At 50.5% G+C, this 16,925-nt stretch overlaps 1 protein-coding gene across 1 annotated transcript in view; it reads right to left on the bottom strand.

The window, feature by feature from the left end:
* The window catches only part of smyd5 (SMYD family member 5), a 33,784-nt gene extending 22,235 nt beyond the window's left edge, over positions 1-11,549 (bottom strand). The window contains exons 1-4 of the mRNA XM_072254824.1: positions 11,442-11,549; positions 10,278-10,386; positions 2,436-2,575; positions 1,126-1,247 (exon numbers count right to left, since the gene is read on the bottom strand). Coding sequence (XP_072110925.1) covers positions 1,126-1,247; positions 2,436-2,575; positions 10,278-10,386; positions 11,442-11,531 — 461 coding nt within the window. The 5' untranslated portion in view covers positions 11,532-11,549. The remainder of the gene's footprint in view (positions 1-1,125; positions 1,248-2,435; positions 2,576-10,277; positions 10,387-11,441) is intronic.
* Between the last annotated feature and the right edge of the window lie 5,376 nt (positions 11,550-16,925).

Below are 16,925 nucleotides of genomic sequence, written 5' to 3'. Positions count from 1 at the left end.
CATCACGGTCACATCCCTCCCCACCATCGGGTAGCATCTACAGGAGAGGCTGCCTCAAAAAGACAACATCCATCAGAGACCCCCACTATCCGGGCCACGCCATCTTCTAGCTAGCATTACCTAAGAGCTACAGAAACCTGAAGTTCTACACCACCAGCTTCCGGAACTGCTACTTCCCTTCCTTGATGAAGTGATGGAGTAGACTCGAGGGGGCAAATAGCCTAAAACAACTTGCTTTGTGTTTTCAGGATAACAGTAAAGTGAATTAGAATCAGGATTATTCTCACTGACATATGTTGTGAAATTTGTTGTTTTGTGTAATATATAAATTACAGTAAGAGTATATTTTCAAAAATAAATACATAGTGCAAAAAAAAAAGAGCAAAAATACTGAGATATTGTTCATGGACCATTCAGAAATCTGATGGCTGAGGGGAAAAAGCTGTTCCTAAAATTTTGAGTCTGCTTCTTCAGACTCCTCTACATCCGCCCTGAAGATAGTACAGTATTGAGAAGAGGTCATTTCCAGAGTGGTGAGTGTCCTTTATAATGGATGCCACCTTTCTGAGTCATGGTGTTTTGAAGTCTTCAATGACTGATAGAGCTAGCTGAGTTTACAACCCTCTGCAGCTTTTTCCAACCCTGTGCATTGGAACCTCCATAGCAGATGGAAATTTAGCCAGTCAGAATATGCAGACTGAAGGAGGTCTGGCGTTTTTCAGCAGCGTCGCAATCATTCCTAAGCTTAGCTTTAAACTTCACAAATGTATACACGCGCAGCTCGAAGGGTTGGAAGGGCCTTCTCCATGGTGTATCGTTAAGTAAAATAAATAAATAAAATCATTAACACAAGAGTTTCTGCAGATGCTGGAAATCCAGAGCAACACACACACAAAATGCTGGAGGAATTCAGCAGGTCAGGCAGCATCTATTGGTGGAAACAAACAGTCGAGGTTTTGGGCTGAGACCCTTCATCAGGATTGGAAAGGAAGGGGGAAGAAGCCAGAATTAGGTGGTGGGTGGGGGGTGGAGGAAGGAGAGGAGGAGTACAAGCTGGCAAATTGAATCAGGATCAGACATACATTAGATTTAGCTTGTGAACAAGGAAGTAACACTGTTACTAACCTCCACCCTTCCTCAAGCTTGTTCAGAGGGTGCTGGGGGTCATCCTTCGAGGGACCAAGGCACAGAGGCTGATGATACTGCCGCAGTGCAGACTGCTTACACTCGGCACTGCAGTAAAGTACCTGGGGAGCAAGATCAACAGCCAGTCAGCAACGAAACAGGACATCCCACTCAGTGAGGCGGCCCGCATCCCTCCAGACAGCACCCCACCGAGAGAGCAACACCCACACATACACACACTCACACAAAATGCTCGGGGGAGGTAGTGGTCAGAGATACTGCCTGAGCGGCTGGGTTCCTCCAGCATTTTGTGTGGTTGCTGCAGAATCTCTGGTATTTGTGATTTGACAGACTAGGATTCTGTTTCTTAGAGTGTAGCAGACCGAGGGATGATCTTATTGAAGGATACAATCACAAGGAGCAGAGCCGGGGGTGGGGGAGATATCCACTCAGTCTTTACCTAGAACTCGGGAATGAAGAATCAGAGAGCATAAGGTTTCAAGTGAGAGAGAAAGATTTAATAGAAAATCATAAACACAAGAGATTCTGCAGACGCTGGACATCCAGGGCAACACACCCAAATGCTGGGGGAACTCAGCAGGTCAGGCAACACCTTTGGAGGGGAGTAAACAGTCGACTTTTCCGGCTGAGACCCTTCATCATGATCAGTGTTCTGATGCAAAGTCTCAGTCCAAAATGTCAACTGTTTATTCCTCTCCACAGATGCTGCCTGACCTGCTGAGTTCCTCCAGAATTTTGTGTGTGTTGCTCTGAATTTCCAGCATTTACACTAAGCCATTCTAAAGGAGGTGACTACAGAGACAGCAGATGCACTGACATCTTCCAAACCTCAACACATTCTACAAGACCATAAGGTAAGGGAACAGAATCAAGCTACTCGGCTCATCAAGTCTGCCATTCTGAATACTAAAAGGCCTGAACAGATTAGATACGGCAAAGTTACTTCCCACGGTAGGGGATTCTCGGACAAGACGGCACGACTTCAGGATCGGAGGACGTCCTTTTAGAACAGAGATGTGGAGAAATTACTTTAGTCAGAGGGTGATAAATCTGGAATTTGTTGTCACAAGTGGCTGTGGAGGCCAAGTCATTGGGTGCGTTTAGGGCAGAGATAGATAGGTTCTTGATTAGTCAGGGCATCAAAGGGTATGGGGTGAAAGCAGGGGAGTGGGGATGACTGGAAGAATTGGATCAGCCCATGACTGAATGGCGGAGCAGACTCGATGCGCCGAATGGCCTACTTCTGCTCCTGTATCTTACGGTCTTATTATTCTGATTCTGAGCCTTACCAGGCACATGGGACAAGTGTCAAAGAGCTCCTTCTGGACCGTGCACTGCTCCGGGTGGGGAAGGATCAGGCTGGGATTTCCTGACAATCTTTGACTGTTCTCCTCGGCTGTCTCCAGAGACCTCATACAGTGATCACAGGCTGCAGAGAAATTCAAACAGATGAAGATGCAGCGAAGCTCTCTCCATCACACACTCCCGGGGTCAGACACAGAGTGAAGCTCCCCCTACACCGTCCCATCACACACTTCCGGGGTCAGACACAGAGTGAAACACCCTCCACATTGTCCCATCACATACTCCCAGGATCGGACACAGAGTGAAGCTCCCTCTCCACTGTCCCATCACACACTCCCAGGATCGGACACAGAGTGAAGCCCCCGCTACACTGCCCCATCACACACTCCCGGGGTCAGACACAGAGTGAAGCTCCCTCTACACTGTCCCATCACACACTCCTGGCGTCAGACACAGAGTGAAGCTCCCTCTACACTATCCCATCACACACTCCCAGGGTCAGACACAGAGTGAAGCTCCCTCTCCACTGTCCCATCACACACTCCCGGGATCAGACATAGAGTGAAGCTCCCTCTCCACTGTCCCATCACACACTCCTGGGGTCAGACACAGAGTGAAGCTCCCTCTCCACTGTCCCATCACACACTCCCAGGGTCAGACACAGAGCGAAGCTCCCTCTACATTGTCCCATCACACACTCCTGGGGTCAGACACAGAGTGAAGCTCCCTCTCCACTGTCCCATCACACACTCCCGGGGTCAGACACAGAGTGAAGCTCCCTCTGCACTGTCCCATCACATATTCCCGGGCTCAGGCACAGAGTGAAGCTCCCTCTACACTGTCCCATTACACACTCCCAGGATCAGACACAGAGTGAAGCTCCCTCCACACTGTCCCATCACACACTCCTGGGGTCAGGCACAGAGTGAAACTCCCTCTACATTGTCTCATCACACAGTCCCAGGGTCAGACACAGAGCGAAGCTATTCTGAATGAAATGGGAGAAATCGAGGAAAAACTGTTGCATAAAGTTCGTGAGACACTTTGGAGGGGATTCGAAGGGTTTCTTGAAAATTTTAGTGACTGGCTGTTTTAGTGTGGAGACTTCAGAGTTTTTCTGCCAGTTTGGACTGGGTTTGTTGGTGGCTGCTATTACGTAGCTCCCAGCTGCAGCCATTGGCAATTTGCCAGGAAGCCATTTTGCTCCGAAAACAAGGAGACAAACGCCATTGTTCCCCCACTAAGATCGGGACAGCACCCCTCCTCCTTTGTTGTCGTGATTCTCGTTCGGTGTAGGAGCGGGAGCATTTTTTGAGACGTCTGAACCTCTCACGGCCTGGGAGTTCTTCAGGGCTGACAGAGCCATTCCTGGCATTGGAATTTCTGGCGCCGAGCCAGCAAGGTATTACAGAGTATAAACTTTTCCGTCCAGTTACTCTACTCGTTTCAGGACTCCATAACAGGTACCGCCGTGTATTTCTTGATTTGGACATAGTGCCAGCATGCGGGACTGGTCTCCAGGGAGCCGCAGGCCTCCGGGGAGCTATGCAAAGGCAGCTGCCTCTCCAGCCTTGGACAATGCCCTGTTTCAGTCGGTGGAAGATGAGCGCGGGTGCAATGTATTTTGCATCCTGGAATAACTCTGGAACAATGTGCGGAGGCCATGGAGGACTTGGCTGGGGAAGGCAGTATTTTGGCCTCTGAGAAAGAGTTCTGGAAGGAAGTGTTTTATCTGGGGAATGATGAGTTAGTGCACCGGGCTCTCAGGAGGGGGATCACAGTGGAAGACATCTTTTTACAGATGGAGCTGGTGACAGCTCCCACGCAACGAACTGTCCTCGGTCATGTCAAGCCTTTCATCCCCAACGAGATCCTGCTTCCCCATCTAACCCGCTTGGGACAAGTAAGGTCAGGGATAACTGCCATATGGCACAAATTTGAGAGATGCACCGTCCACAACGTAATCTCTTTCTGGCGCCAGGTGTTCATGCAGCTGGCATGGGAGGACGATGTTGAGGGCCGGTTTACTGTCCGGCACGAGGGGGTAGAATATCAGGTGTATTGGAGCTCTGAGCGCCCATGGTGCCATGCGTACAGGGAGGTGGGGCACTTTCGGAGGGACTGTCCCAACACCCGAAACCGTAGGGAGTTCACTTCTGGCACCAGTGCCCCAGCTGCCTCTGCCCCTGTTCCTATTCCTGCGGCTGCCACTACCCTTACTCCTGTCCCTTATCCTACGTATGTTTCAGGCCCTGCTCCTGCCCGTGGTCGGGTGGGAGATCTTGAGGCTACGTGCAGGAAGGTTCCGGCAGGGGATGGGTGGAGCCTGCGTGGGGCAAGAAAGTGAAGAAGAAATCCAAACACCCTAAGATGTTGGCCCCCGAGAACACAGAGCTCTCGCTCACTTGCCCCGAAGTGCAGCAGGAGGCTCGGGGAAGCGCGCAGGTGGACGGGGCGATGGAAGCAGAGAGTGCCGCTGCATCGGTGAATCCTGCTCCTGTGTGCTCCTCCGGCTTGAAGAGGAAAAGGGGATCTTCCCCCAAGAGGGCAGGGAATGTAGATGCGGGGGAGTCCCTGGAAGGGGTGGGAATCCGGTTGCAGCTCGGTTCTAAACCTGAATCCCCAGATGTGGCCTCCTGTCCTGTGGCAGGTGGAGTGTTTGTGCAGAAAGGTGGTACTAGCCCTGCTTGTGCAACTGAGACAGCTCTGGAGCCCTACACCCAGGACTGAGTAGTTAGTGCCTCCATGGAGGCAAGTGTATCAAATAATGTAAGCAGAGCGGAGACTAGCCTCTCTCACTCGCAGCATCAGGCTGCCAATGGATCCCTAGGACCAGAGTTGCTGGGGTCCCCTCGTACCTGTCTCCTGGGGAGGGTGATGTACTCTGCTTGCTGACCCCATCAACTCATGGCTCGCAGGGAGCTCCTGGAGATTATCCCTCCATTGTCGTAACTGTGGATAAGGTTGATACAACAGTGGAGCAGGCAGGTATGAGTGAGGTACCCGCTGTGCAGTGTGGGTTACAAGTACAGCATTCTATTAGAACACACAGGGAGGAAGATGGGGGATCTATTCGTAGTGGAGGGAGACTCTGTTGATAGAGAGACAATGGACATTCTCACTCCTCCTGAGAAATCCCCATTGATACCTGTGGAGGAGCTCAGAGAGTTCATTCTCACCTCTGAGGGTGCAAAGCATCGGCCGAAACTAGCCTCGCTTCGCTCGTCTAGCATGCCAAGGCTGGTTAAGTCATTGCGTGTCATCCTCAGATGGAAGGGGAAGGGGAAGAGGAAAGCTGTGTCTGGGAACAACGGGGAACAGCTGAAATCCTTCCTGGATGACCTAGTGAGGGACATTGGAGTGGGAAGCAGCCCCACTCCTTCGGGAGACGGTGGGTTACAGGGTGGCGTTGGCACCACTTCGGCCCGGAAAGCAAAGAACATTCTTGCTTTCTCGGGAAAGTGTGGTTGAGGGCGCCTCCGCTCTCACTGGGAAGGGTACCAGTGCTGAGGCCTAGTGTACTCCCGACATGAAGCTCACCGTAGCTAGTCTAAATGTAATTGGTAGCAGGGATTCCCTCCGCAGATTTAACAATCTCTCAGTCCTCAGGCATGGCAGATATGCGGTGAGTTTCCTGCAGGAAACCCATACCATCCCTGGGGACGAGATCACTTCACTCCTGGAGTGGCAGGGCGGGGTCTACATGAGCCACCTCAGCTCGAACTCTAATGGGATGATGATCCTGTTGGCCCCGACGTTCCAGCTGGAAATTGTAAGAGTCCAAGATGTCATGCCCGGCTGTCTGCTCCACCTGGCCGTGTGCCTGGATGGTGTACCCGTGCATTTTATCAATGTGTACGCACAGGGTGATGCAGACGCACCTCTTCTGTCAGCTGTCCACTCTGCTGAGCTCAGCACAGCGTCATCCTCTGGGGAGACTTCAACTGTACCCTCCAGGTGGAGGGCCGCTCTGGTCTCCAGCGCCACCCAGCATCGGCAAAGAAGTTGAAGGAGCTCGGCGGGTCCTTTAAGTTGGTGGACTCCAAGCGGAATCTTCACCCCAACTTGAGCGCCTTCTCGAGGTCTAAAGAGGGAGGTTCCCGGATAGACTGCCTGTATACCTCTCCATGTGGACGGTGTTGTGCTTGGACCACCACCTTGTGTGGATGGAATTTATTCCTCTGCACGCTCGGGTGGGATCCAGGTACTGCCATTTTAACAACCGGCTGCTGGAGGTCAGCTGATTCCGGGATTCGTTCCAAGCGTTCTGGGTCACTTGGAGAGAAAGAGACGAGGAGATTTCTGCTCCATCCGGCTATACTGGGATGTGGGCAAAGCCCACATCTGGTTTTTATGTCGGGAGTACACTAGGGGGTCGACAAAGAGGCGCTGCTCTGAGATTGAGCAGCTTGACCTAGAGTCCCATCTTGATCCGACTGCTGGGGACCTACAGCTATGGCAGGAATACCAGGAGAAGGAGGACTTGCGAGGGAATCTGCAGCTCCAGCAGTTCCGGTGCGTACGTGAGGTCACTGATCCAAACGCTGTAGGATTTGCACCGTGGCTCACCCTTCTACTCGTTAGAGAAGTGGCGGGGAGTCCAAAAGCAGTTAGTGGAGTTACTGGCTGCTGATGGCTCCTCCATCATGGACCTTGATGAAATCAATAAAGAGGTCCGCTCATTCTATCGGTCCTTATTCTCATCAGCCTAGTCAAATGCAGAGATGTGCAATGAGGTCTGGAAAGATTTGCCTAAGGTCAGCCCTGAGGACGTAGTGCGGCTGGACGCTCCCCTGACTCAGGAGGAGCTGTCTGCTGCCCTTCAGCAACTCTGGACGGGTAAGTCCCCTGGCTTAGATGGTCTGAGTGTAGAGTTTTATCACAGGCTTTCTGGGATGTCCTGGGGGATGACTACAGCCTTGTCCTAGGGGAGAACCTAGACACAGGGGAAATGCCCCTCTCATGGTGGAGCGCTGTCGTGGGCCTACTGCCCAAGAAGGGAGACTTCCGCCTGCTAAACAACTGGCACCCGGTCTCCCTCTTGTGTGCGGACTACAAGATCTTCGCCTGGGCAATGGCTAACCATCTTGGCTCAGTACTGAGACAGGTGATCCATCCTGACCAATCTTACACAGTCCCGGGCCAGTGCATTCAGGACAATGTCCATCTACAGGATCTGATCCACCTGCTCCATGAGACTGGGTCCCCGGCAGCACTTCTCTCTCTTGACCAGGAGAAGGTGTTTGACCGGGTAGACCAGTTTCCTGGTGCCGCAGAGTGCCTTGTTAAGATCAGTGGCTCACTGACAGCACCCATTCCCTTCAGAAGAGGAGTACGTCAGGGTGCCCCATGTCCAGTCAACTGTATGCGATCTGTGTTGAGCCATTCCTGAGCCTTCTTCGGCGAAGGCTGACGGGTCTGGTTCTGCATGAATCGGACATGGAGGTCATCCTCCCGGCCTACGTCGATGATGTACTCCTCATTCATGATGACAGATCCCAGTGACCCGCGGAGGATGCGCGAGTGCCAAGAAGCTTTTCAGCAGTGTCCTCCGCTAGGATCAACTGGGCAAAATGTTCTGGACTCTTAGTGGGTCAGTGGCAGGTGGACTCTCTGCCAGAGAAGATGAGAGCTTCTGAGTGGAGCACCAGACATCTCCTCTATCTGGGGGTCTACCTGAGTCCTTCTGGGGAGACCTGGCTGGCGAACTGTCAGGACCTGGAGACGGAAGTCATGGCCTGGCTGGGGTGCTGGTCAAGCCTTCTCCGGGTGCTTTCGTATCGAAGCAGGGTGGTGGTCATAAACCAGCCAGTGGCCTCCATGTTGTGGTACCGGATGGTCACCTTGGCCCCACCTGCCTCCTTTGTCGTGAGAATGCAGAGGAAGTCAGTGAACTTCTTCTGGGGTAACAGGAAACACTGGGTCTCTGCAGCGGTCTTGAGTCTCGCAGAGGGAGAGGGCTGACAGTTGCCTGTGTGTGTCCGTAAGCGACTGGCGGCTCTCTGCCTCACGAACCTGCGGAGGTTCCTGTACGCCGAGCACCCTCCCAGGTGGCATGTGTTGGCGACTTTCTTCCTCCGGAGGGGCTGCGGTCTTCACGAAGAGATGCGGCTACCACCAGTAAGCGTCAGCCATGCTGCTTTGCAGAGTCTGCTCGGCTTCTATCAGGACCTACTGAGAGTGTGGAACATGGTTGCTTCAGGCTGGAAGTCCCCTCCTCTGGCAGAGGGTCAACCCCTGCCCTATCTCAATGGATGTTGGTGCGGCTCAGGTGCGTGGAACCATTCCGGCTGGGCTCACCTCTGCACCGCCGCAGCTGCTTATCAGGCCCAGGCCCAGCAATCTTAACTGAGAGCCGAGCCCACACAACTTGAGCCATCTCTCATCGACACCTACAAACCCATTCAGGGATACAAGTAGGAGGTACCTGTATGAGCTGCTGCTCCACACCCTCCACTTCCTAGCCCTTGTCCACCGTCCCGACACGCCATGGCAGGCTGTCTTTCCACCTGGAGGTGAGGGGGTTCCCCAATGGAAGTCCCTTTATGAGGGAGTTCTTCCCATGCACCTTGGGGATCTGGGGTGTAGGCCATTGCATAGAGCGGTGCCCTGCAATAAGTTCTTTAGTTTGTACATGGATCTCCCAGCCTCATGTCATTTCTGCAGGCTGGAGGACACGGTGTACCACACGTACGTGGAGTGCGTGAGGCTGCAGCCCTTTTCTGCGCATCTAGGTGGGCTGCTTCTCGCCTTCTGGTTACATTTCAGTCCCACCCTATTTATAAACGGTCATCCAGTAAGGAGGAGGGCACGGAGGGATGAAGATGTCCTTGTCAACTTGCTCCCAGGGCTGGCGAAAACAGCCATTCGCAGGTCATGGAAATGGGTGGTGGAGGGATCTGCCCAGGCAGACTGCCTGGCAATGTTTAAGGGGTTTGTTCATGCCCGGGTAAATATTGAGAAGGAGCATGTGCTGTCCAAGGTGACCATAGAGGCGTTCCAGGACCATTGGGCTCCTCGGGGGGTTAGTGCCATCATTGACAGAGATGGAAACATTTTAGTTTAATGTGTATTGTCTATTTGTAGTGTAGTAATCGTGCCAGTCACTGGTTTATACATATCGTAGCAATGAATTTGTAATAAAGTTATTTTGTAAAAAAAAAAAAGGGTCAGACACAGAGTGACACTCCCTCCACACTGTCCCATCACACACTCCTGGGGTCAGACACAGAGTGAAGGTCCCTCTACACTGTCCCATCACACACTCCTGGGGTCGGACACAGAGTGAAGCTCCCTCTACACTATCCCATCACACACTCCCAGGGTCAGACACAGAGTGAAGCTCCCTCCACACTGTCCCATCACACACTCCTGGGGTCAGACACAGAGTGAAGGTCCCTCTACACTGTCCCATCACACACTCCCAGGGTCAGACACAGAGTGAAGCTCCCTCTACACTATCCTATCACACACTCCCAGGGTCAGACACAGAGTGAAGCTTCCTCCATACTGTCCCATCACACACTCCCAGGGTCAGACACAGAGTGAAGCTCCGTTCACACCATCACACATCCACATTTCAAGGATTATACTCAGGCAGCCTATAAGTTGTCGCCATGCTTTTGGTACCAACATTGCATGAGCAAAATTTACTAACTCTAACTGTACGCCTTTGGAATCTGGGAGGAAATTCATGTTTATGGGGAAAAGTCCTTACTGACAGTGGCGGGAATTGAACCCTCATCATTTCTACGCGACTGTGACGCCCAAGATTGTCAGCTCAAGAGACAACCAAGATATCAGCCAGTCCAGGTTTGTTTCCTTACCTTTGTATTTGTACAAGGCATTCCAGAGAAACTGGGCAGAAACCAAGGGCCGCTCCACAAAGATTGTCTCCCCTTTCCTTATAACCTTAGTGGCAAAGAGTCCCTTTCCCTTAGACACAACAGAGTGCAAAAATGGATCAGTCTTATCATAAACATAAACTGAGCACCTGTAAAAGCCTGATCAACATGCCGAGTAGACCCTTGATGACTAGCACAAAATTGCAGGTTAAATGTGTGGAACCGAACACGGTCAGTAACACAATAAATTCTACTAGGATGCTTTACATCACACATCTCAATTAAATTCAGCGTATTTTTTCTTTGGGTAATTTGTCAGGGATGTTCCCTCCCCCATTCACACCTTTCTCCGGTCACATTCCCAGCCACATACTCTCCTCAGTTTTTATTCTCCATGTACATTCCCTATATTCCCATGTTTCCCTCACTTTATCTGTAACCACCGACTGTCTTTTCTCACCTTTGACCAACCAAACACATGCTAACACTCACCCCTGACCCTGTCTCCCTCCTCCTGACTCCTTTCACCTTCTACCCCTTCCCTCTCCCATCTTTCTTCCTTACCTCTGTCCACCTTTAACCAGTCCTTCCACACCTCTCTCTCTCCCTTTGACTCCACTCACCCTTTCACTCTCTACTATCCCTGAATGCCTGCTCTTCTCCTTGAATCAACACTTGTCTTTATGACCTCCCTATCCCTCTTCCCTAGAAACCACTGACTTCCCCTGCATTCCTCTTCCTCTCTCAACCCCTTTCCCCACTCCTCCACCTCTTCCTTAAAACCACAACTTCCCTCCTGGTTCCACAAACGCCCAGTCTCCCCAGGACCCCCTACTCTCTCCTCCGTCTCTATATTCACCTTCATCCCCACTTAACCAACCCGTCACCTGACCCTTCCCTCTCCCCCAATCCCACCTCACTTTTTCCTGTCTCCGCCCACCCACTGACCTCGACCATAACATTTTTCTCCCCTCTCCGCTTCCCCACTAAAATTCTCCCACTCTTCCCCATCTCCCTAGACCCCTCCTCCCAATCACTTTACCTCGCCTCCTTCACCCCAACAAATTTACCCAGCCCCCGACTCCTCACCGTCTCCCTGACCCCTCACCTACCTTCCCTTCCTCCCTCCCTCCCCCAACTCCTCACCTTTGCGCCCACCTCCCGAACCTCCAGCCGGGACTCCGCCGCTTTGGGATCGGTGCAGAACGAGAACACCTCGCTCATGGGAGCCGCCATCTTCCTCTCCTCTCCACTCCGACCCCTGACCCCTGCCCGTCGCGGCCAATCAGCGCGCAGCCACGTGACACAAGGCTCAGCGCGGCAGGGCAAAGCGACCGATAAGTCCCGCATCCACCTGCATTGTTTAGGTGTTGTCATCATTATTAGTTCTGATTTGGTGTATTGCATAGATTGTTTTGGTGCTGGTTTATTTTGAGATGGCGTGTTTGCTGCTGGTGTACGATCTTGGGCAGAGTAGTACAAGGGAGGGAGGCATGAAGAACGTCACTGGCTTCAATCGGCCGAGCTGTAGAGCCTGGAAATGCTGCCGTGAATGGGCTAATGAGTTAACTAATTATTAGATTAGATTATGAGGACACGCAGTCTTTTATTGTCATTTAGTAATGCATGTATTAAGAAATGATACAATATTCCTCCGGTGTGATATCACAGAAACACAGGAAAGACCAAGACTGAAAAACTAACAAAAACCACATAATTATAACATATAGTTATAACAGTGCAACAATACCATAACTTGATGAAGAACAGGCCATGGCACAGTAAAAAAGTTCAAAGTCTCTCGAATGTCCTGCATCTCACGCAGACGGGAGAAGGAAGAAAACTCTCCCTGCCATGCCCGACCACTGTCCGACTCTGAGTCGTCCAAAAACTTTGAGCCTCTGATCAGCCCTCCAACACTGAGTACCGAGCTCTATCCGAACGATTCGACCTCAGCCTCAGTCACCAGCATCAGGCAAAGCCAGGGATTTTGGGGCCTTCCTTCCGGAGATTGTCGATCGCACAGTAGCAGCAGCAGCGAACCGGCATTTCAGAAATTTCTCCAGATGTTCCTCTGCTTCTCATGTCTGTCTCCATCAAATCAGAATTGTCCACGGCCCTTACTTAACAGACACGATATAATTTCACCGGAGAGCTGCATGTGCTGCCATCTTCTCCTCCTGCAATTATTTAATAGGTTTCACAATTGCCCTCCTTTTCACACCCCCTCAGCACACCAATCCATGTGCCGAGCCACCCAATGGTCCCTCAGCCTTCCCCCACCTCCAGTTCAATACATGGATGGACAACACAGGCTACCACTGTCTGCATCCCTTCCTTGCCCTGCACCTACCACCCACACCTCCACATACCAACTGCTATCATCCCAATCTTCACCTCCCCCAGCCCCACCTTCCACCAACTCCCCAGTCACCATGGACTCACCTTCACTACTGAGCAGGTGAGAATGGCTCTGGGGAAACTCTGACATGGAAAAGCATTAGGACTGGATGATGTGAACCGGAAGGTCCTGGGGGAGTGTGCTGAGCAGCTGTGTAACTCCAGCACATTTTCAGTCCGAGTCTCAACCTGGAAAAGGTTCTGACTGGAAAACATTATGTGCAGTCCCAGTACCCAAGAAGGACCCAAAAAAGTCTTGAATGAATACCCTCCAGTGGCCCTAGAGAAGCTGATCCTGGCTCACCTCTGACCCCTGGACAAATTAGCCCTTGATCCCCTGCAGTTTGCCTACCAGGAGCACATTGGAGTCGACGATGCTGTCATCTACCTGCTGAATAGAGCCTACTCGCATTTGGATAAGCAGGGCAGCACTGTGAGGATCATGGTTTTTGATTTCTCAAGTGCCTTCAATACCATACAGTCCTCATTGCTGGGGGAGAAGCTCCATTCATTGCAGGTTGGCACCTCCATTGTATCTTGGATAATAGACTACCTGACTTGCAGACCACAGTTTGTGCAGCTTCACAGCTGTGTGTCAGACATGGCTATAAGCAGCACTGGGGCCCCACAGGGGACTGTATTGGCCACCTTCCTGTTTACCCTGTATATCTCAGACTTTAGATACAACACTGAGTCATGTCATCTGCAGAAAACCTCTGATGACTCAGCAATAGTTGGGTGTATAACGGGAGGACGGGAGAATGAATACAGAGTCCTGGTGGAGGACTTTGTCAAATGGTGTAAGCTGAATCATCCACAGCTCAATATCAGTAAGACAAAGGAGATGGTGATGGACTTTAGGAAGACTAAGCTTTCACTGCTCCCTGTTACTATTGATGGTTCGAGTCCGTGAGGGTGCACTTGGATAACAGACTTGAGTGGAGCACCAACACAGAGGCTGTGTACAAGAAGGGCCAGAGTCGCCTCTCCTTCCTGAGGAGACTGAGGTCCTTTGGAGTGTGCAGGCCTCTCCTTCACATGTTCTACCAGTCTGTTGTCACCAGTACAATCTTCTATGTGGTGGTGTGCTGGGGAAATGGCATCAACATGGGTGATGCCAACAGGCTCAATAAACTGATTAGAAAGTCTGACTCTGTTATAGGAGTCAAACTGGACACACTGGAGGCTGTGGTAGGACAAAGGACCCTGTGGGAAATCCTGGCCATTCTGGACAATGTCTCTCACCCTCTGCATGCCACCTTGGCTGAACACAGGAGCACTTTTAGTCATAGACTAAGACAACTGTGCTGCTCCAAAGAGCGCTATATGAGGTCATTCTTATCCTCGGCCATTAGGCTCTATAATGAGTCTAGGGAAGTGATGACCCCTCTTGTTAGACTGTTTGAAGTAACTTACTTTTTATTCTTTCTTACTTCTCTTCTAATATTTGTATTTTTCTATATCTGTGCACTTGTAATGGTACTGTGACACTGTAATTTCCTTTGGGATCAATAAAAATTCTATTTCAAGGACATATATGCAGAAGATGCTGGAAAAGAGTCAGTAACATCATGAAGGATCCCACCCACCCTGCTGACGGACTGTTTGTCCCACTCCCATCAGGGAGGCGTCTCCGGCATCCACACCAGGACCAACAGACTCAACAACAGAGCAGTACACAGAAAATGCTGGAAGAACTCAGCAGGTCAGGCAGCATCTATGGGAAATGATAAACAGCCGACATTTCAGGCCAAGACCCTTCTTCTGGACTGAGAAGGAAGGGGGTAAGATGCCAGAATAAAAAGGTGGGGGAGAAAGAGGCTAGCTGGAAGATGTGAGGTGGGTGGGAAAGGTCAAAGGCTGGAGAGGAAGGAATCTGATAGGAGAGGAAAGAAGACCATAAGAGAAAGGGAAAGAGGAGGGGCACAAGGGGGAGGTGGTGGACAGATGATAAGAGGTTAGTGTGGAGAATGGGGGGGTTGGTGAATTTGTTCACTGGAAGGAGAAATCAATATTCATGCCAGCAGGTTAGAGGCTACCCAGATGGAATATAAGGTGTTGCTCCTTCACCCTGAAGGTGGACTCATCTTGGCACTAGAGAAGGCCATGTTCCAAAACATTGGAACGGGAATGGGAGTAGTTTGGCCACTGGGAAGTCCCACTTGTGGCGGATGAAGCAGAAGTTATTGACAAAGTGGTCCCCCAATACATAGAAACATAGAAAATAGGTGCAGGAGTAGGCCATTCGGCCCTTCGAGCCTGCACCGCCATTTATTATGATCATGGCTGATCATCCAACTCAGAACCCCGCCCCAGCCTTCCCTCCATACCCCCTGACCCCCGTAGCCACAAGGACCATATCTAACTCCCTCTTAAATATAGCCAATGAACTGGCCTCAACTGTTTCCTGTGGCAGAGAATTCCACAGATTCACCACTCTCTGTGTGAAGAAGTTTTTCCTAATCTCGGTCCTAAAAGGCTTCCCCTCTATCCTCAAACTGTGGCCCCTCGTTCTGGACCTCCCCAACATCGGGAACAATCTTCCTGCATCTAGCCTGTCCAATCCCTTTAGGATCTTATATGTTTCAATCAGATCCCCCCTCAATCTTCTAAATTCCAACGAGTACAAGCCCAGTTCATCCAGTCTTTCTTCATATGAAAGTCCTGCCATCCCAGGAATCAATCTGGTTAACCTTCTTTGTACTCCCTCTATGGCAAGGATGTCTTTCCTCAGATTAGGGGACTAAAACTGCACACAATACTCCAGGTGTGGTCTCACCAAGGCCTTGTACAACTGCAGTAGTACCTCCCTGCTCCTGTACTTGAATCCTCTGGCTATAAATGCCAGCATACCATTTGCCTTTTTCACCGCCTGCTGTACCTGCATGCCCACTTTCAATGACTGGTGTATAATGACACCCAGGTCTCGTTGCACCTCCCCTTTTCCTAATCGGCCACCATTCAGATAATAATCTGTTTTCCTATTTTTGCCACCAAAGTGGATAACTTCACATTTATCCACATTAAATTGCATCTGCCATGAATTTGCCCACTCACCCAACCTATCCAAGTCACCTTGCATCCTCTTAGCATTCTCCTCACAGCTAACACTGCCACCCAGCTTCGTGTCATCTGCAAACTTGGAGATGCTACATTTAATTCCCTCATCCAAGTCATTAATATATATTGTAAACAACTGGGGTCCCAGCACTGAGCCTTGCGGTACCCCACTAGTCACTGCCTGCCATTCTGAAAAGGTCCCGTTTATTCCCACTCCTTGCTTCCTGTCTGCTAACCAACTCTCCACCCACACCAATACCTTACCCCCAATACCGTGTGCTTTAAGTTTGCACACTAATCTCCTGTGTGGGACCTTGTCAAAAGCCTTCTGAAAATCCAAATATACCACATCCACTGGTTCTCCCCTATCCACTCTACTAGTTACATCCTCAAAAAATTCAATGAGATTCGTCAGACATGATTTTCCTTTCACAAATCCATGCTGACTTTGTCCGATCATTTCACCGCTTTCCAAGTGTGCTGTTATCACATCCTTGATAACTGACTCCAGCAGTTTCCCCACCACTGACGTTAGGCTAACCGGTCTATAATTCCCCAGTTTCTCTCTCCCTCCTTTTTTAAAAAGTGGAGTTACATTAGCCACCCTCCAATCCTCAGGAACTAGTCCAGAATCTAACGAGTTTTGAAAAATTATCACTAATGCATCCACTATTTCTTGGGCTACTTCCTTAAGCACTCTGGGATGCAGACCATCTGGCCCTGGGGATTTATCTGCCTTCAATCCCTTCAATTTACCTAACACCACTTCCCTACTAACATGTATTTCGCTCAGTTCCTCCATCTCACTGGACCCTCTGTCCCCTACTATTTCTGGAAGATTATTTATGTCCTCCTTAGTGAAGACAGAACCAAAGTAATTATTCAATTGGTCTGCCATGTCCTTGCTCCCCATAATCAATTCACCTGTTTCTGTCTGCAGGGGACCTACATTTGTCTTTACCAGTCTTTTCCTTTTTACATATCTATAAAAGCTTTTACAGTCAGTTTTTATGTTCCCTGCCAGTTTTCTCTCATAATCTTTTTTCCCCTTCCTAATTAAGCCCTTTGTCCTCCTCTGCTGAACTCTGAATTTCTCCCAGTCCTCAGGTGAGCCACTTTCTCTGGCTAATTTGTATGCTTCTTCTTTGGAATTGATACTATCCCTAATTT

The sequence above is a fragment of the Mobula birostris genome, chromosome 4, assembly GCF_030028105.1.
Source record: "Mobula birostris isolate sMobBir1 chromosome 4, sMobBir1.hap1, whole genome shotgun sequence".
In the NCBI taxonomy this organism is placed as follows: Eukaryota; Metazoa; Chordata; class Chondrichthyes; order Myliobatiformes; family Myliobatidae; genus Mobula; species Mobula birostris.
Note: the sequence above shows the minus strand (reverse complement) of the source record. Positions and strands in the feature narration are given on the sequence as shown.